General features: G+C 34.7%; 1 protein-coding gene across 1 annotated transcript; it reads right to left on the bottom strand.

Moving 5' to 3' along the window:
- Positions 1-11,055: 11,055 nt before the first annotated feature.
- LOC145086254 (enolase 1) lies at positions 11,056-15,202 on the bottom strand. Its single transcript, XM_079024004.1, has 17 exons — positions 15,049-15,202; positions 14,507-14,570; positions 14,321-14,385; positions 14,180-14,227; positions 13,981-14,067; positions 13,799-13,879; positions 13,601-13,702; positions 13,428-13,508; positions 13,240-13,314; positions 13,088-13,150; positions 12,881-12,961; positions 12,471-12,665; positions 12,334-12,384; positions 11,764-11,852; positions 11,617-11,668; positions 11,441-11,497; positions 11,056-11,349 (listed from the first exon to the last, which is right to left on the bottom strand). Exons 1-17 carry the CDS (start codon positions 15,115-15,117, stop codon positions 11,269-11,271), a joined length of 1,341 nt encoding a protein of 446 aa, XP_078880130.1. The 5' UTR covers positions 15,118-15,202; the 3' UTR covers positions 11,056-11,268.
- Positions 15,203-21,408: the final 6,206 nt, after the last annotated feature.

Below are 21,408 nucleotides of genomic sequence, written 5' to 3'. Positions count from 1 at the left end.
GTAAACACTTAATGGTACCAAGTAATTTGCATGGTTACTTCACACCTTGTTTTGTGATCCTCGGCATCCCAGTCACAAAACCTGAAGGGCACACTCAAGATTGAAACATGCCATTGAACAGTTCAATGAATAATCCAATTAAAAACCTAATAAATTATTTCGTTTTTCATGGTGGAAATTGGTGAATCGTCATTCACCTACCTTCAAATATTCTATAGCTTGGATTACGGCATCTCTCTTCCAAGTTATAAAATAGTATGTTGGGTCCTAGCCTTAATATTTCATATTGGGTGTTATATTAAGGACTTTAAATCAATTATCTTGAATATCTCCAAAAAGATGTCAAGTTCAGACATCTATGATCTTCCCAAATATCTTGGAACTTCACTTCCTCCACCTCCTCCAATTACTCTCCCTAACCCACAAGTTCAAGGTCACTCAAGCCCTATTGGCAAGGCAAGCTCTAGGTGTGATCACATCTTGGAGATGAAGTCACATACTGACAAGCCAGGAGAGTTGGGTGTCAAAGTCTTGAGAAAGTTAGTGGGTCAATCACTTTCTAAGTCACATAGTGAGTTCCTTTGGGACTCCTATGAAATAGACTATGACAAGACCCTTAATGATCTTATCTATTTGCTTGGTGCTGCTAAATTAGAAATGATTTAGTGTACTAGTAAAGCAAATTTGATTAGGTGATCAACTTCCCAAAACTTTATGGCCAGGGACAATAGTGACACAGGAAATCCAGAAAAACATTCTCTTCCCAATGGAAAGGGATTGGTCATAGTCAATTTAGTTGACCAAATGGTAAAGAGAAAGGCTAATTCTGAGATAGTCCCATGTACTATTACCTAACGGTCCATATGTTTCTATTACCAAAGGAAGGGGCATTGATTGCGAAGATGCTAAATTTACCTAAGGATGTTAAAGTCAATAAGTTTGACTCTACTTCAGGTAAAGTCCACTATCTAACTCTGTTAAGTTCCTACTTGAAGATTATTATTACATGATATGGCTGGGTCACATGTTGATGTTTTAAGAATCAAAGAAAAGTAAAGGAACTTAAAGGAAGTATATGTTGATTCTGATCGCGAAGATGGATTTCAATCGCATGGTTCGGTGATCAGAATGATGAGCAGGTGCTTAAGAGCTATGATAGATTGCTTAGGAATAGATGACAACAAGTTTTCATATTCATTTGCATTGTAAGGATTAGTTTTTCTGCAAAGTTTTAAAATAAAAGAAAAGTTTTTAATTTTATTTATTTTAAAATATCCTTACAATGGCATTTGGGAAAAAAAAAAGATGTTGCTTATATGATTCCATTGATAGCAATATTGGAAATATGAATTTGATTCTTTCATTTGTGGTAGTGTCTAAATTTACCAAATAAGGAAAGATTCTCATCACCCAAGTTTCAGTTGGATAGAAACTTGGAATCATTCAAGTTGTATAGTATGATGAATAAGAACTTTCGAGCATTGAAAAATTAAGACTAACTGCTTGTTCACATGGATGTGTGAGTCAAGAGAAGGACTAAGGGATCAAGTACACTTTCTTGTGCACTTGTCAAAGTCCACCACAAAAGATGGATAAGACTATTCGTCATGATTTACTAAGGTTTAGTAAATATGATTATACTTATAAGCTTAAGTATAATTCTGAAGCATTGGAAAATTTTCAATGTATGACAGAACGAATAAGAAGAATCAAATTAGGCAGAAGGATAAAAATTTCTTAAATCTGAAAAAGATGGGAGAGTACTTTAGTATCATGTTTTAAGATCATCTTAATGATTTTGATACCTTATCACAATTCATCCTCTAAGTGCATTCTGATAGCTAAGAAGAGGAGTTATGAATTGTTGAAGTGGTCAAATCAAGAAGATGAGTCATACTTCGTTTCAAAACAATTCTTAGAGTCATACTCCAAGACTGTAAGTTGAGTGACATATCTTAAAGAAATGTTTAAAACACTTGTCAAATGTAAGAGTAAAAGTTTTCTACTCTTGTACATTTTAAGTTGGTAAGTTGTGATGTTTTGGATAAAACAAAGACCAACTTAGGCCAATTGTATGAAGTGTTTGTCTTGATTAGAATCCACATTGTCTCTTGAATATCTGACAAGAAATTCTTATAGGTCAAGGAGACAGTAGGAGTCTAAAAGATCCTGAAAGGGTTTCAAGAAGTAATCAAGAATAAAACCTATATTTCATCGCTAGCACACAACTAGAGGTTTATAACCTATCGTACTGACATTTATGTGCCCATTCCAGTTAAGTTGGCTATACATTTGAGTTCTACCTGTTCTCAATTGTTTGGATAGCTACTTGGAAGCAATGGCAGGCCCTTGAGCTGCCAGGTGGCAAGAAGTTAAGATTGCACAAGTTTAATCCATATGAGTTAGGATTTGTCACTAACCTAGTCCTGTGATTATGGTTTTGACAAATTCACATGGATAGGAACACTTACACCATAAAATCTAAGTGTCATAAGGTTTCTCTTCGATTCATGAAAATGATGGTAAGGAAACTCTTTCACTAAGTAGATTTTGAGTAGATAGCAATTGTGGGAATGACAAAAGGTCTAAACATTATGATTACGGCATCCCTCTTCATAATTGTTTAGACACACTTGTGAGCTATCTTAGAGAGGTGTATGATTTTGATAAAGTCTTATCAAGGCAATCTAGTATCAAAAATCTAAACTTTGGTAAGAAAGTCAATAAAGCATTGTTTTTCCTAGAAGTTTAGCTGATTTCTGAATACATGTCAAAGCTAGTGGGAGCATAGGCGTTATGCTAATAATCATCATGTTAGTGGGAGCATGATAATTATGATAAAGGTTGCAAGTTAGCAATGTTAATTATAGAAAACAAAAGGTCTCAATTGTGGAAAAAGTTGTTTTGCTATAATTAAGGGAGAGGAAATTATACTTCATCTCAAATCTAAAAGCTTAGATTGAGGTCTTAATCGTATTTAGTCAAGAATATATATGAATTTCATGTTGGAATGGCTCAACATAAGGAAATTCTATATATGGGTTCATTATTTGCGTTCTAAAATTCGATTATGATTACGGCATCCCTTTTCATAATCTGAATTATGAGAACTTGGCAAATAGAAATGGAAATATTATAGCAAAAGACTGGTTTAGTCTTTATGTGAGACATCATGAATCGTGTCCCATTTACTTTGGGTACAAGATCGATTACATGTGCTATAATATTTATCCTTTCTGAATTTTCCAAATGCCTTGGGGCATTAAGGAGGAAAATGTCTAGAATTGGATATGACTAAAGTGATTAAGCAATTGTCGAGAACAATCTAAGGTTTACCAAAGATTGGTTGGTCAAGGACAGTTGGAAGTATATTGTTAATATTGGAAGGACCATATTGACATAGTCTGAAAAGAGGCAACTCTTGTTTAGAAGTGGTAGTCAAAATGGAAATATAGAGTTGTCTCTATAGATGGAAGCAATCTGTGTAAGATTAGAAAAAACTTAGTGCAAGAAGCATGTTCAAAGCAATGCATACTTTGAACATAAGGCTTTGTGTCCATGGAATAGGTCTTCATTAGAATACCCTGTACTGGTTGTTAACAAGTTTTTGTGACTTTGTACACATTAATTGCAAGAGGGTAGTGCATTTAAGTTTAAAATCTAACATAGTTCGTTTTTGGAGTGTGAAATTAGAATCATTGAAAGTTTGGTCAATTGGTTTATTTCACAAAAGTAAGGATCATAGACAAACATATAGTGTATACTTGGTGTATGGCAAAACTATTGTTTAGAAAACATAGTGTACATGCTTGGAGCATGGGATAACTAGTGTTTTAATTCAAGTATAAAGTTGATAAAACCGAAACAATGAATAATGAGTAATCAGTATGGTGATAAATAGAAAGTGTTCTATTTATATTCATAGGTTTTGATACCATATTAGATTCATTTATTCATGTGTTTCACTTTGCATGTTTTGACTTCCATAATAACTAGGTTATTCTTCCGGAATGACTAAGTTATTCAAACCATCCACATTCGGTCATATGTTGGAAGTAGATATGAATCAAGACTGTCATGGGTTGGCTTGTAGAGGTCCAATTTGGTGGACAAAGTTGTGCTACAACACTCATGAGTGCTCATAAGTTCTGAGTATTGGATTCAACCCGCGCTCATTTGAATCACTTCATGGATTCTATCACGAGTGATCATGAGACGATAATATCTTATATTCTTCAAACCTAGAGATATGAGTTGTTACTATGAGTTGATAGTACATTGATTGCACGGAAACGCATTGGTAACTCGATGTTATAAAACGTGCATTTGTGTATGATTTCAACAAGTAGCAGAACAAGCCATATGAGTCGAAGTTTATCCATTCCTTTTACCTTCGGGATAAAAGCGATATCTGTGGGTCCCTCGATGATTTAGTGATGACACATGTGAGTACTTGGCCAAGCCAGGACTGATTTGATTTGTTCAATCAGTCAGTCGTCATGAATCGGAAATCGGAAACAACAAATGGACTCAGAGAATGATTATAATCCATGTCTCAGTCCATATGATATCTAGAATGGAGGAATATATGATCCCTTATCTAATGGACAAGTTCGTTGACAAGATCAAAGTTCGACAGCGGCTTTAAGAGCTATGATTGCCAGTTAGGTTTTGAAGTCATACTCAATAATAGTTTTAGACTTATCCAAGTGGGAGACTGTTGGATTAATGTCTAAGTCCATAACTATATTTGGTATGTACTTGACCCGACCCGGCATGGTCCATTTGGATTGCACTTCACCGACACAATTTATATGGATAGTCTTTTGAGAATAGTATATTTATGATTTATATTAATATTTTATAAGTTCTAATATATTAATATGGAATCATATTATTTAATTAGTATTGATCAAGACTTAATTTAGAATTAATTAAGTGATCAAAATGAACTAATTAAATATGGACTCTTATATATATGGAATGGGCCAAGTTCATTTAGGTTGGGCTAAGCTTTCATGGATAGTCCATGGAGTGTTTAACCCATGGATCATATGAAATGAAAGGTCGTGGGTTTAACCCTAGTTTCCATACTATATAAAAATGTCCTTGGTTGGTGAAATTGGCACTAGTGTGGGTACACTAAGAAGGGCTAGCCGATTTCACTAGAGAGAACCAAGTATCCATATTCTCTAAAGTCTTCCAAGGTGTTTTGGTGATTTGTGATTCCACTTGAGGCTTCTACACTATTGGGGCTAAGCTCTTAAAGATTGAAGACATCAAGCTACATCAAAAGGTATGTCATCTAACTAGTACTTTGTAGTATAAGAGCTTCATAATATGCTAGTTAGGATTAAAGCCTTGGAAAGTTCTTATTTGCATGTATAATAGAGAAAACATAGATCCAAGGTTTATAGGGTTGCATGTACACCATAGGAGTGTTAGAATGCTCAAAACCCAACAGTAATAGGGGCCTGAAATGTTGCTTAAATAGGGTGCAAACCCTAAAGATTAGGGTTTCCTACTGGCAGTCCTACTCGTCGAGTTCATGTTTGGACTCGCCGAGTCGACTCTTTAAATCCCGCATCTTTTCTGCCATCTACTCGACGAGTTAGGGCTACCAACTCGTCAAGTAGCTCAATGAATAATTTCAATAATTGCGTACATGTAACGGGGCGTTACACACATACACATAGATATACAATCATAATAATAATAAAAGTAAATATAATATAATTATAATAAACCTAATATTAATATCAAAAAGTATAATTATAATAAATATAATAAAAAAAATAATAACAATAATAATCAAAATAAAAGTAATAACAATAATATTTATACTAATAATAATTATTACATTTTTAATAATAATAATAATAATATAAAATAATAATAATAATAATAATAATATTTATAAAAGAACGAGGAAAGGATAAAAAAAAAAAGGGGGGGGATGCAAAAAGAAAATGAGAGAAAAAATTTCAGTTTTCCCCCTTTTAGTTTTACTACCAAATTCTTACAAAATTATATTTTTAAATATTAATTAATATTTTATAGGAATTCTATTGGAAATTACCAAACGTATTTCCAACGTCTCATGATTTCTAATTTCGTAAGTGTTTTGTTGGAATTTTGTTGGATTTCTATTTTGTTGCATTTTTGTTTGAAATTTGATGGAAATTACCTACGATATATATTGGTAGGTAATTTTGTAGCTAAACTCAAATTTTCTAGTAGTGTCCTAGATGTCCATACTTGGTCTTACATGCTTAAGGGACCAAGAAGTATCATAATAAAGTGTTAAGAAGGGTTTAAACCCATTAGACTTGACAGAAAATTGCACAACACGTGAAATCCCGCAAAATGAGCATAAGCAAGGTTTTGAAGACATTTTGTGGCTGCTTTCATGGTTTAAACCGACCAACCATGATCTCTGAAATAAAAGGGACTGAAAAGCATTTTAGGAGCAAATAAAAAGGGTTTGAAGGTTGAACTTAACCATTTTTGACAAAAAAAAAACTACCAAAACCGAGAACCTCAAGAAGTGGAGATTTCTCGGCTGTTGAGGAACACCGGAGGTCGCTCCGGCCACCACGTCACCAGAAAAGGACCAAGAGGAGTACTAGGGATGGAAGGAGGAAGAAATATACATGTGGGATGGCTTGTATTGAGCTCAAACGCAGTTTCTTCCTTGAAACCCTAGCAATGGCGTTTTTTTATTAGATTCACAAGATAACTTTCGAGATTTTTCAAACAAAAGAAGGAAAGGGAACGATCTAATAGTCAAAGGGATCACATTGGTTTCTAAGATTCGAAAGGCACAGGCTTAAAACGGGAAAACAGAAACAGACGTTACCTGCGTGAGGAAGGAGACAGCTTTTCCGAGTTTGGCACATATGGTCCCTGTGGTATTGGCATATTACAGATTCTACCCCATTTGCTATTTCTCTTAATTAAATGGTTTCTAAAATTGTAAACAGCTTACAAATATTACCAATATTACCAATATTTTTAGAATTGATTTAGTTTAATCAACTTACAAATATTACCAATATTTTTCATTTTAGTTATTTATTTATTTTTATTTTTATTTTCATTTTCTTTATATTATTATTTATTTATTTTTGTTTCGATTATTTGAATATTATTTATTAACCCTTTCTTAGAATAATTAAACGGAAACGCGCATTACAAATATGGAACAATTTGTATCAGTGCTTCAAAACTTGGGTTGTTTGACTTTTTTTAAGTTAATTTCTATGTTGGAAACGAATCGGCATGATAAGTTGATCGATTTTGGGTTTCTAAATGCCCAACTGTTTCAAGGGTCGATAATTTGGTGGTTTTATTTGTAATTTGAATAATAATGTTGGAAGTTTCTTACTTCATATAGTCTGAGAGTTCAGATTGAGTTGATGCTTTTGATTATTTATATATTTCTCATTTAAATAAGCTAATTTTATATTAAAATTGCTATTCAAATAGGGTTTGTGGGTGTTCTAAAATTGATTGTTTTTTTTCATTGATGCAGTTCGAGATGTTGTAGAGGGTTCCATGCTGACACAAGGTGATGATTTGACTATGGCTCATTTTTCCTTGGGCAACTTTTATTTTGAGTAAAAATGATAATTTTGTTAAGGTCACTTTCCTATTCTTCAATCATTTGAATAATATTTTTGGAAGTTTTGTTGCTTCATATAGTCTAGACTAGAGGTGGCAATCGTGTCGTGTCGGGTCGGGTTTGTGTCGTGTCGAAACACTAAACGGGTTGAAAATGTTTGACCCTAACCCGATCCATTTAATTAATGTGTCGTTTCGTGTCAATCCGTTTATTTTCGTGTCGGGTTTCGGGTTAGGGCTATACCTCAAAATATGTCGTGTCATGTGAGGTTAAAAGATTGAGTAGGTTGAAAGAGTAGGAGTTATGTAGGCAGAAAAGAAAAGCTAATAGTTTGGAGACAGAATAGATGAAGTCATATCAAGTTCAGATGACAAAATTAAAAGAGTGGGAGTTGGGGAGGCGGATGACAAAGGTCATGAGTATACGAGAGTGGTGAAAGAGACTAAGTAGTTTAGGAGAGAATGGAAAAATTGAAATGAAGTCTTGATCTAGATGGCTAAGTCATTTCAACATTAGAAAACAATTCAATTCGAATGCTTTCTTTTACTTATGGTTTTGATTTTGTATCTCTCTAGTTTATTTAAATAATTCAAAATACTTGCATATAAATAAACGGGTCATTTTCGAGTCATATTCGAGTTGAAATTCTCAACCTTAACCTTACCCATTTCATTTTCGTGTCGTGTCGTGTCACCCGTTTATTTAAACGGGATGAATTATCTTATCCAAACCCGTTTATTTTGTGTTGGGTTCGTGTCGGATTTCGTGTCGTGTCAATTTTTGCCACCTCTAGTCTAGACAGAGGCGAAGCCACTTACAAGCAAGGACCCACCTAATTTTTTAATTTGTATAGCATTTGAATAGAAAAAGAATAAGAATTACCTTAAAAATAATTAGAACCTACCTAATAATATTTGACAAAATAAGAAAACAAATAAATAAAAAAATTATGGAAAACCGATACTTACATTTCAAAGCAAATGGTTAATACTTTTAAAATCTATCAGACATCGGAGATAAAAAGAGAGTTGAAGCTGTTTGATGTTATAAAAATAAATAATGAATGGTTATTAGGAAATTTAAAAAAACAAAACAACTCTTCTCATATTGTTGGCCATACAAAATGGATGTTGCAAATGAACTTTTGAAAAAAAAAAAAAAAAAACTCGGTCGTGCAAAGTAGTTATTCTTTGTTGCAAAAATCAGGTTTTATTATTAATTAGACTGATTTTACCAATTTTTAACTACTCTATTGGTCCGGTTGAACTCGAGTTTTTACAAACCGGTTGTTTTTTTGTTGGTTTGACTCGGCCCAATCTATCATATATAGAGTTGACTCTTTGGTTTTTTCGCCTTCACTTAAGTAGGAACCACGTGTTATTCTATTCTAGATTCGCCACTGAGTCTAGAAGAGATACTCTTAGAAAACCAGGGAAGGTTTTGGAAGAGATATTCTTGGAGACCTACCGTTTTAACTTTTTTCGATTTTTTTCAAAAAAAATTATCCCCGTCTACAAAAACTACTTCTAATCAACAATACGATAAATTTGGATTAAAAACGGACGTACCTTGATGTTCTTCGAGTGCTCCATTGAAAGAAAATAATAGACAATGAAAGAAATAATAGTCAAGTTTAACAAAAAAGAAGTCAAATTTAGCAAAATAAATACTAAATTTTAGCAAAAAAGTAGTCAAATTTACCCAAAAAATAGTTCAATTTACCCAAAAAAAATAGTCAACAAACTCCGAAAAGTAATCTACATTTTAGCAAAAAATTATTCTATTAAAATAATTGTTAAAAAGCAATTTTATATTTTACAAAAAAATATTTTTTAACAAAATAATTATCAAAAAAACTACTCTATATTTTATAAATAATACTTTTAATCAAAATAATTCTCAAAAAATACTCTATTAAAAAAACATAGCTGTTTAACCAAAACCGTAGACTTCAACCCAAAACCATAGTTTTTATTATAAATAAATAAATAAAAACATAGATTTAACCCAAAACCGTAGGCTACGGTTTGGGAAACCGTATTTTATACAGAAAAAACCGTATGTTTTAAAAAACCTACGGATTTATATCTTCAAAATGAATTTTTTTTTAATAATAAACACGAAACAGTAGACGATTCCAAATACCTACGGTTTCATGGGCTATTTTGAGACAATTCCTAATTTTTGACTAAAAATGATTAATTACTTCCTTAATTTGATTAGATTAGTAATTAGCCTTTTTTTTTAATCCAAAAGAACCCATGTTAAATGTAAAAATATGCAAAAAATAGCATTTAAAGGCCATAAGCCAATAACTCGAAATTGTTTCTTTTTTCTTATATCAATTAAAATATATGAACAATAATATTCGTCTAGAAAAAAATAACATAAAAGCTTTTCTTTTAAAAACCGAATAAATCATCAGAATGAGATTAAAAGTATCTCCAATGGGATTCATATGGAGATTAAGAGCATCTTCATGGTGTAAACATTGGGGTTCGTTTAAAAATATGGATCGAAGAATTTAGAATCTCGGCCCATTTCTTTGTTTGTAACTTTTTTTTTGTTATTTTCTTCTTTCTTGTTTTGTTTTGTACTTCCTCCTTACATCGTCTTGATGTGAGGCGTTCTATTTTATTATATATTTACCGTTTTAAAAAAAATATCTTTTTGAGAATGAGATTAAGAGTATCTTCATTAGATTCAATTATTAATTAGTGTTTACTAGCCCACGTATCTTTTAATTATTAATCATATTAAACGGTTATTAAATATGCATTTTTAATCATATTTCATTATATTTTCTTAATTATATTTTTGTTTTTATTTTTTTATTTCTTTACTAATTAACTATTTCAATAATTTTAAATACACTATTAGATAGTATAGGTTAACCGATAGCTTCAAATAATTTCGTTCACCTTCCCATATCAACAAAATTTGCAGTCATATTAATCAATTGTATCGTTAAAGAGTTTGGCAGAAAAAATAAATCGGTAAAGGGTTAGATGTCTTAATCCACTAAGTCGACTTTAATTAATTAACAGTGTGATTTGGAATTTTCTACTTTTTGGAACAAAATTAATCGGTGTCAAACCGCACCACTAACAATCAGTTTCTAGTGTTTCAATAGATAACTTATGACTTATATAATAAGTTGGTAGGTTCAAATTTATCTAAAATAACAACCACTTTTTAGTGCTTCGATAGATAACTTGTGATTTATTCAACCAATTTACCATATATTCAGGCCTTATTGGTCATTTTAAATATATAAACAAAAATTACCAAACATTAAAAAACACCTTACCTATATTTTAATACAGGATAAACTAATCCAGACACTTTTTTAATCTCCATTTTGACTGACACCAAAAAACGTAATTGCACTTTTATAGATAAGTATAAAATGCATCCCAAAGCTCATCAAGTAAAAAAGAAACCCAGTATCATTACGAATAAAAGGTAAAGTTGGGAAAAACAACAACTACCAAAATACACAAATACACAAATTTCAGAAGTCAAAAAAAACCTCAACACAAAATTTGAGTCCTTGCCATTCATTATTCAATAAAACCTTTATTTTGATTTTTACCACATTCCGCATGGACAACTCTTCCTCGTATCTGTGAACACAAATCTCTCTAGTAAGGTTCCACTGGCTTCCGGAAGTTTGCTCCTGCATAAACTGCTTCTGAACCAAGCTCTTCTTCAATTCTCAAAAGCTGATATTATCATCCACCAATAAATTTCATTAAAAACACTTAATAAAATTAAAACAATAATTATGAAGGACAAAGGGGAGAAAAAGTCAACCTGGTTGTATTTTGCGAGACGCTCAGATCTGCAAGGAGCTCCAGTCTTGATTTGACCCTGGAAGGTTCCATTGCATTGCATTGTTTTAATCAGTAAACAAGAAATTTATAATTTTCAATAAAAAGAAAAACGAAAGAATAATAATGATATAATTTGTATAAAATTGTGATAATTACCGTAGCCAAACCGACAGAAAGATCAGCAATGAAGGTGTCCTCAGTTTCACCACTGCAAACATAATAAATTATTTCATATTTTTATTTATTTAGAAAAAGTAAATCGGATATTTATAATTTTATATATTTTGAAAGGGATTTTTGTACCTTCGGTGACTGGCCATGACACCCCACCCGGCATGTTTGGACATCTTCACAGCTTCAATACTCTCAGTCACAGATCCAATTTGGTTAACCTAATAACAGTAAACAATAGAATTAAAGGAAAAAAATTTCCCAAAATAATGGATTTTTCTGCTTAAATGTTATAACAACAAAAATATTAGTTCAATGGCTAATTGATAAGGGGTGACTATTATTATTACTATAACAAAAATAAAAATTATGTTTTTCTGTATTTGGCCTTTATTTCAAAAGTTAACAGTCATATCGAGTATATAATGATTTAATCACTACAATAATAGTTAATTGGGTACATCGATAAAACAAAGTACTTACACAATTTTATCATTTTAGCCCCACAACTACTACTTTTTAACAATTTAGCCACCAACTAGATCAAATTAAGGGTGAAAGTATGTATCAAAACCAGGTAAGCAAGAAAAAATAATTTTTTAAACAGACTAATGGCTAAAGTAAATCAATGAAAAGGTCAAAAAAAGTAAATTGCCTACAAGTGATTTCTAAATCAATAAGATATAAGTGACATATATATACCTTAAGAAGAAGAGCATTGCATGTCTTCTCATCAATTGCCTTCTTAACTCTCTGTAAATAACAAACATTTGATTTACATTTAATAAAGAATTTTTATAGAATGAAAAAAGTTGAAGATGATGTGGCAAAAATCTAACCGTTGGATTGGTGACCAAAAGATCATCTCCCACGATTTGAACTTCTTCACCACATTCTGCAGTCATCTTGGCATAGTGTTCCCAGTCATCTTGGTCAAAGGGATCCTCAATTGACACAATTGGGTATTCACTCACAAATGACTTGTAAAGATCTTTCAATTGTTCTCCTGAAATCTTCTCTTTTCCATCATTGTTCTATAAAAAAACATATGGGAAAATTGTTATAAATCCAGAATCAGATAAAAGCAACAAACTTTCTTTTTATATTCCATTTGTCAGAAAGAAATGTAAGGGTGTTGATATTGTGTGTAAAAAATGTAAATACACCGCTTTATGGGCTACATATTGCTACTATTGGTAAAAATTTGGTGTTCTGGAAAAAGGGTATATTTGTAATTTTCCAAATTTACCTCTTCCTTGAAGTTGAGATCATAGGTCTTGCCATCCTCTGCGTAAAATTCAGATGCAGCAACATCCATTCCAATGACAACCTAAAGGAATAAGAAAATAAATGAGTGATTCTTTTTTATATACTGCAAGAAGAAATTTAAAAGGTAAAATTTTATTTTGATGTCCCAAATTTCTTTTGAAAAAGATTTGACTTTAAAATTAATTACCTTTCCGGTGTATCCAGCTTTAGCAATTGCAGTTTTGAGCAATTCAAGACCCTCCTTGTTTTCCTGTATTTAAAAAAGACAAATTCATCTAACAAAATACTCTCAAATACATCAAAAATTAGTAAAAGAAACCAAGATAACATGTGGTTCACCTGAATATTAGGAGCAAAGCCACCTTCATCACCAACATTGGTTGCATCTTGACCATATTTCTTCTTAATCACAGACTGAAATCATGGGAAAAATCAAAAATGAAAAAGATTAGTTAACCTAAAGCCAAAAGCAAAGTAGAAATCTTAATTAGTCAATGTCAAAATATTTAACTAACTAACTAACTAACCTTCAAGTTGTGGTATACTTCAACACCCATCTTCATGGCTTCCTTGAAGCTGGAGGCACCAATAGGGAGAATCATAAACTCCTGAAAAAAATTAAGTTGTTGAGAATCTTTCAAATAAAAGATATCAAAACTCCAATATACAACATGATATAACGTATATAACCATGACGTACCTGCATGGCAAGTTTGTTTCCTGCATGTGATCCACCATTGATGACATTGAATGCAGGTACTGGCAAAACCAAGTTCTTGTTTCCAGCTAAGTTAGCAATATGCTGCATTCACAAGTCAAAAGAAGCTTCCACTCAACAAAAGAATGTAAAATAACACTTTGATGAGAAAAAAGAGTAAATTGAATGATTTGAAATTACCTTGTAAAGAGGGATGTTGAGGGCACTAGCTCCAGCTTTGCAAAGTGCAAGAGAAACAGCCAAGATAGCATTGGCTCCAAGCTAAAAAACAAAATGGTTTGGTATTTAGTAACTATGTAAGTAAGTATTACTTCCATTAAAGAATAGGAAATAACAAAATGAAATCATTTTTTATTCTATACCTTTTGCTTGCACCAACCCCATTCGTTTTGAGTTCCATCAAGCTGTTGAACCATGAAGTTATCAATTCCAGTTTGATCAGTTGGGTCCTGAAATACAGAAGATATATATTAGGAATTTAGGATCATAATAATGTCTATAAGCATAATGTACAAATACAATAATCAATATTGAGGGTTGAGTTGAGGTTTATGAACAAACCTTGCCAACTAGAGCAGGGCCGATGATTGTGTTAACATTTGCAACAGCCTAATCAAACAAAGGAAAAGTATAATTATATCAGGCATTGTTGATCTGAATATATAAATAAAGAAATAGTTTCAACAAGAACCAGTAACTCACCTTGGAGACACCTTTTCCAAGGTAGTCTGACCCTCCATCCCTTAGTTCAAGGGCCTCGTAAATACCTACACGATAATAATTATATTAATATAATGAAAACATGTACAAAATAGCAAAATGAATGTATCTGACACTTGAATTGGAGTAGAAAATACAGTCATATGTCGATGGTGAAACAGATCTTACCGGTGGATGCACCACTGGGTACAGCAGCTCGGGCCAATGTGCCATCGGAAAGAGTAATATCAACCTGTGTCAGATTAATGTTATCATCCAAGTTTTAGTGTATACAAACTTCTCCAGAACAAATCGAAATACTTTATCGCTTTGCGATTAAGTTTAATATGAAGTTCATTAGCTTGATTTTAAGTTAGATATTTATTAGGAATCAAGTAAGAATCGAATCAATAACAGATCGGTAGCAAAAGTCGAATTCGGTTTTATACTTTGATGTAAAAATAACCGTCTGATTCAAACATATGCATGTGCTACTTTGTATCGATAACGACGATCTAAAAGCAAGTCAAACACAATCACTTAGAATTATAGCACCGAATTTTTGAAAGAAATCAAACTTAAACAACTAAAAGAAACTGAAAACTCGCTTGGTGTATCAACAACTGTCACCGATTGAACATATAAACTTATCTTAGCAACGAAATCTCTAAAAAACGATTTCAAAAAGCAAAATAACAGAAGAAGTTGAGCGATCTAAAAGTAAAACAAACCTCAACGGTTGGGTTGCCTCTGCTGTCGAAGATCTGTCGTGCTTTTACTAGCTTGATGGTGGCCACCATTTTTTTCGAGATTAAGATCTATAGAGAGTTGAGAGAGATGTGTTAGGTGAGAGATGCGGAAGAATCGAAGTGAAGCACGCCGGGTATTTGTAAAGTGTTGAAGTCAATAGCAGCCGTCAGATCAGCGTGATTTGAAAGCCATAAGACCGATGCCACGGTTATTTGCAATCTTAACCTTCGAGTTTAGTACCATTTACAATCCTAATCTCGATGCTAAACAATATTTACAATTTGGCCCCCAAAGTGATCTTCTTTTGACCTTTCCTACACCTAAAAGGACATGGCTCCCTTTTTAGGTGGAAAGTAAGGCATGTCTCTTTTTTCTTGTTTTTACTCCATGATGTCCACATTTTGGTCACATAACCACACATGACAAATAATAATAAGGTTTTTGTTGTTTCTTTCAATATGGAGATGGATGAGTAAGTTTATTCAAAGTTATTATGCTTCTTTTTTTGAGATTTGATGTTCTATAATCAACGTATAAATTGTTCCATCATTAATTTGTAGAATTTCATTCATATTCTATATCATATATTGCCAAAATTTTGGTTACGATATAATATTAAGATTATCTAGGTACCGCGTTGTGATGGATAGAAGTAGTTTTCAGTTTTCACAAATGTTACAACTTTAGCCAAAAGGTCAGATGTGCATTAATTCGAAATCTAAGCTCCACTTTCAGTTGGTACCCAAAAAAAAGAATCCAATATTTTCAAAACCATTTCGGTAACGTCCCCAAAACCACAACGTAAAAACTTTATTTTTAATATAACCAAAACACTCATTTATCTTTGGTTCAGACATTTAGATGTATTTAATAATGAAACATTGATCAGAGTACAATCCCAAAATCACGAGTTGTGGAAAAACATGGGTGTATGCGCTGCGATCAAGCCGGGTCCTTCCCTTTCGAACCAGAAATACCTGAAACCATAAACAATAAATTGTAAGCACAAAGTTTAGTGAGTTCCTTAAATATCACATATCATACATGCAATAGAAGGTGTTATGTGTCAACCATAGTCTTGTCATTTTGCCATGGGCCGTATCATGGTCTTTCCTTGTCAGGTCGGGGGCCAAACACCCTGGGTCTCATAGACAAGTGTCAGGAGCCACCTTCTGGTCTTCCATGCGAGCATCACAAAGACAACTAGCATACAACTACCACTATCGATCTACTTAACTACGAGGGTCCGAACCACAAAATTAGTTTTCTTTTGAAAGCTTCTAAAGGCGATTCGGCTAATAAGTTTATTTCATGGATAGTTTTTCTTTTCAATTAATTTTCTTTTGAAAGCTTAAGACCGTTCTTTCTTGTTGAATAAACCAACATGTGCTTAAGGTGATGGTAATGATGTAAAGGAAATGCAGGGAGATGAAGTGATGGTGATGGTGCGTAGGGGAAGGCAGTGGTGATGAAGGCGATTCTTATGGTGGGGTGGAGGAAGTGGGAGGAGACGGATGTGATGGTGTTAGAATGGGGAAGTCGACGATGATGGATGAGGAGAAAGATGAGTTGTAACATCCGGATTCCCAGGTACATTATTTATTCATTTAATTTTTGGAGTTTGTGGAGGAACTCGGCGAGCTGGTGCCAAGACTCGCTGAGTAGGGACGCGGATGTTCATTCTAGTTCACGTCCGAACTCGGCGAGTCCATGGGTGGACTCGGCGAGTCCACGCTGTTTAGTGAAGCCCTAATTTCCAGGGTTTGGGACCTATTTAAAGGCCTTTATGGCCGTCTATTGCGGCTACTACACCCCAGAGAGAGACTCAGATCGTTTGAGAGGCAAGGAGTGACCATTGTTGATCTTTGCGGTGTTGTTTAGCAAGAAGAAGGAGGTTCTAGCCAAGGGGAAGCAAAGGAGGTTGCTATTTTGAGGACTAGAAGCTAAGATCCTTTCATTTGAGGTATTATTTCAACTCTTCTTCTGTTTTGGGAAGGATATGTGGTTTTAGGGTTCTTGTGCCCTTGTCTAAGTTGATTTGAGGTCCAAATAGTCCCTTCTGGAGATGAGAGTTTACATTTGGACCCATAGAGGTCCAGAGAGCCTTATTCTTCAAGCTTTATGAAGAACAATGGAGGTCATGACCTTGGGTCAAAGTATTTGGGACTAAATCACCATTTGATGCCTATTGGTTGATATATAAGCATCAGGATTCAGACTTTACGTGACATTTATGCTTGGGAAGGTCAGATCTATGGATTAGGGGCACATATCTGACCTCAGGAGGTCAATAGAGTTTGTGCATGGCATGAACTCGCCGAGTTGTTCTTGAGACTCGGCGAGTAGGGTTAAGGGTTCATGCAAATCACTCAGTGAGTAGACTTGCCGAGTTGGGGGATAACTCAGTGAGTCAGAAGGGGATTAAAGGACTGGAGTTCAAGGCGGTACTCGTCGATTTATTCTTGAGACTCGGCGAGTTGAGTCGAGGTAGCCCTGCGATTCATGCCAGGTGTGACTCGTCGAGCATAGGGAGGGACTCGACGTACCAAGCGGGACAGAGAGAGTTAGTGGACATGTGTGTACTCGCCGAGTCGCCGGAGTGCACTCGGCGAGTTGGGTCAAAGTTTGACCGTTGACTTTTGTTGACTTTTAGGGTTTAGTCAACAATGGGGTCCTTGAGTCAAGAGGGGGGGTAAAATAGTCTTTTACCATTCTGAGGGTGACAATAGAGGGTTGAGTCTAGCCTCGAGAGTTATATTTATGAGAGTATTTACTTTGTGTGAATAGGCGGAGGCTAGGCAATATTTCTACCGAGTCAGAGATTTAACGAGACGTCTGAGGTGAGTCTTCTCACTATGCCTTACCCGATGGGGTAATTATAAGTGACCGAAGGGTCTTATGTGTATGATGTATATGTGATGTAAGTTATGTGTGATATGTTATGTGATATTGATGCGTTTTGAGCATTCTAACACTTCCTAAGTGTACATGCAACCCTAATAACCTTGGATCTATGTTTGTCTAATTATCATGCAAGGTTGAATTCCAAGGTTATATTCCTATCTAGCATACATGGGGAACAATTTTTAACTTGGATGAAAGATAGAATAACTTACCTTGTTGTTGCTTATGTTCCTTGAAACCTTGTGAGCCTAGCACCCCAAGTGTGATGCCTCAAATGCTTCACACAACACCAAATGCTCTTGTAAAGACTTTTGAGAGAATACACACTTCTTAAAATCGGCCTAGCCCTCTTGTTTCATATGTGTAGCCAATTTTGGTGGAGAATGGGATTCTTATATAGTGTTGACACATCTAGGGTTATACCATGTAAACCCTAATGTGTCATGACTCTTCATTTCCATGACCCATGGGTTTGTAACTCCCATGGAGCATCCATGGAGCATCCTATGGGTGGAACCCAACTTGATAATCCATGGAGCCTCTTAGTCCACTATACAAGGTATGGATGATTTACATAATCAACCCATATATTTAATTAGTTATCTTTTGATCACTTAATTAATTCTAAATTAATTCTTGATCAAACTAATCAAATAATATTATTAATATATTAGAACTTATAATATATTAATAATCTCTAAGTGTTATTTCTCTCATTTAGTCTATCCAATTGCATGGTGCCATGCAACCCAAATGGACCATGCCGGGTCAGGTCAAGCACTTACCAGAAATAGTTATGGACTTAAACACCTTATCCAACAGTCTCCCACTTGGATGAGTCTAATAACTATAACTCTAGTACTTCAGGAACCGATCGGCAATCGTAACTCTTTCAAGGTCTCTCGGAACTGAGAAGATGTTGATACGCCATTTAAGATAAGTGATCATATAATCCTCTGTTCTAGATATCAGCCGGACAAATACATGGAACAATGTCTTACTTATTGTCCAGCAGTTTGTTTCTCGATTTCCGATTTGTTTGACAAAAGAACTTAATTTAACACATCAACTTAGTTCTGACCGGGCCCGATACATAGGTCAAAACAAAATCATCGAGGGGCCCAAATATCAGCTTCTAATCCAAGAAGGAACAGATAAAATTCGACTCATATGTTTGTTCTACCACTCATTGAATTATACACAAAAGCACGTTTTATAACATCGAGTTACCAATGCGTTTTCGTACAATCAATGCATAACCAACTCGTAAGTAACAAATCATATCTCTAGGTTTGAAGACTTATATGATATTACCGTCTCACGATCACTCGAGATGAATTCCATGAAGTGATTCCAGTGAGCGTGGGTTGAGTCCAATGCCCAAAACTTATGAGCACTCATGATTGTTGTAGCTATGTCCAACACCTTAGACCTCTGCAACCAATCATGATAGTCTTGATTCAAACCTATTTCCGACATATGACCGACTGTGGAGGTTTGAATAATATGATATACCAAACATAATTATTCTGGAAGTCAAAACATGCAAAAGAAATATTGTAAACGATTGACAAGAGATAGCAACACTTTACTCATAAATAAAACACCTTTTATTCATCATCTAATGTCAATTACACTTTACAAATTTTGAGGTTATCTAACTACTAAATCTAATATCATCCTTCAGCCCTATGCTCCGAGCATGCTGGAGATGCTTAACCCGAGTCAGTCCCTTCGTGAGGGGATTTGCCGGATTCTCATCTGATGATACCTTTTTTGCCACGAGGATTCCTTCTTCTATTCGATGTCTGATAAAATGGTATTTTCTGTCGATGTGTCTGGATCTCCCGTGATCCCTTGGTTCCTTGGCTAAGGCAACAGCGCTTTCACTATCACAGAAAATTTCCATTGGCTCTTTAATAGCTGGTACAACTCCAAGGTCTCCAATGAAGTTCTTCAGCCATATCGCCTCCTTTTTTGCCTCGCTAGCTGCAATATACTCTGATTCACAAGTCGAATCAGCCAATGTTTCTTGCTTGGAACTCTTCCAAGAAATTGCTCCTCCGTTTAGGGTAAAGACCCAGCCTAACTGAGAGCGGAAATTATCCCTATCAGTCTGAAAGCTAGCATCACTATACCCTACAACCCTCAAGTCATCACTCCCACCGAAAGTAAGGACCTAGTCCTTAGTTCTCCGTAGGTACCTGAGGATATTCTTTACCGCAGTCCAGTGTGCCTTGCCAGGGTTCCCCTGATACCTGCTAACCATGCTCAGGGCAACGGCTACATCGGGTCGAGTACACGTCATAGCATACATGATCGATCCTACAACCGAAGAATAAGGTATTCGACTCATTTCTGCTATCTCAACCTCAGTGCTAGGGCTTTGTGTCTTACTCAATCTGGCATTACTCTGGATAGGTAACTCTCCTTTCTTGGAGTCTTGCATGTTGAATCTCTTCAACACCTTATCCAAGTAGGTACTCTGACTAAGTCCAATTAGTCTTTTACTCCGGTCTCTCAAGATTCTTATCCCTAGAATATAGGTAGCTTCTCCTAGGTCCTTCATAGAGAAACACTTCCCAAGCCAGGACTTAACTTTCTGCAGAGTTGGGATGTCATTTCCTATGAGTAGTATGTCATCCACATATAATACCAACAAGCTAACTATACTCCCACTAGCCTTGACATACACACAAGATTCATCTTCACTCCTAGAAAAGCCAAATTCCTCGACTTTCTCATCAAAGCAAATATTCCATCTGCGAGGTGCTTGCTTTAATCCATAAATGGATTTCTCAAGCTTACACACTCTGTTAGGGTACTCGTTGCTAACAAAACCTTCTGGCTAACTCATGTAAACATCTTCAACCAACTTTCCATTAAGGAAAGCGGTTTTGACATCAATTTGCCATATTTCATAGTCATAAATGCAGCTATGGCTAACAGAACCCTAATAGACTTAATATTGGCCACTGGAGAAAAGGTCTCATCATAATCCACTCCAGGAGTTTGAGAGAAGCCCTTTGCAACCAGTCGTGCCTTATAAGTGTGTACTTTACCATCCATGTCGGTCTTCTTCTGGAAGATCCATTTGCACCCTACTGTCTTACGACCTGGTATATTCTCAACCAAGTTCCAAACTTGATTGTCATACATGGACTGTATCTCGCTGTCCATTGCCTCTTTCCACTAGGCAGACTCAGGGCCTGCCATGGCTTTCGCGTAACTGTTAGGTTCATCCAGACCTATCAGTGTCTCATCACTGATAAGTGTATCACCTTCTGCAGTAATATGGAATCCATAGTAATGCTCAGGTGCATTCCTAACCCTTGTGGAACGCCTTGGAGGTACAGACTTGTCAATTGGCTCAACAGGAGTTTCCTCCTCAAGTTGAGTGCTAGGGTTTGAAGTTCCTTCACCACTTGACTCTTGAA

Source organism: Lactuca serriola, chromosome 2 (genome assembly GCF_051521515.1).
Source record: "Lactuca serriola cultivar US96UC23 chromosome 2, Lser_US96UC23_V15, whole genome shotgun sequence".
Taxonomy (NCBI): domain Eukaryota; kingdom Viridiplantae; phylum Streptophyta; class Magnoliopsida; order Asterales; family Asteraceae; genus Lactuca; species Lactuca serriola.
Note: the sequence above shows the minus strand (reverse complement) of the source record. Positions and strands in the feature narration are given on the sequence as shown.

Bases quoted from the DNA above. Each gene is read 5' to 3' on its own strand.
- LOC145086254 (XM_079024004.1), bottom strand. From the start codon at position 15,117: ATGGTGGCCACCATCAAGCTAGTAAAAGCACGACAGATCTTCGACAGC. The intron at 14,571-15,048 runs GTTTGTTTTACT...AATCTGACACAG, and splicing joins GAGGCAACCCAACCGTTGAG to GTTGATATTACTCTTTCCGA. The intron at 13,509-13,600 runs GTACGTCATGGT...AATTTTTTTCAG, and splicing joins GAAACAAACTTGCCATGCAG to GAGTTTATGATTCTCCCTAT.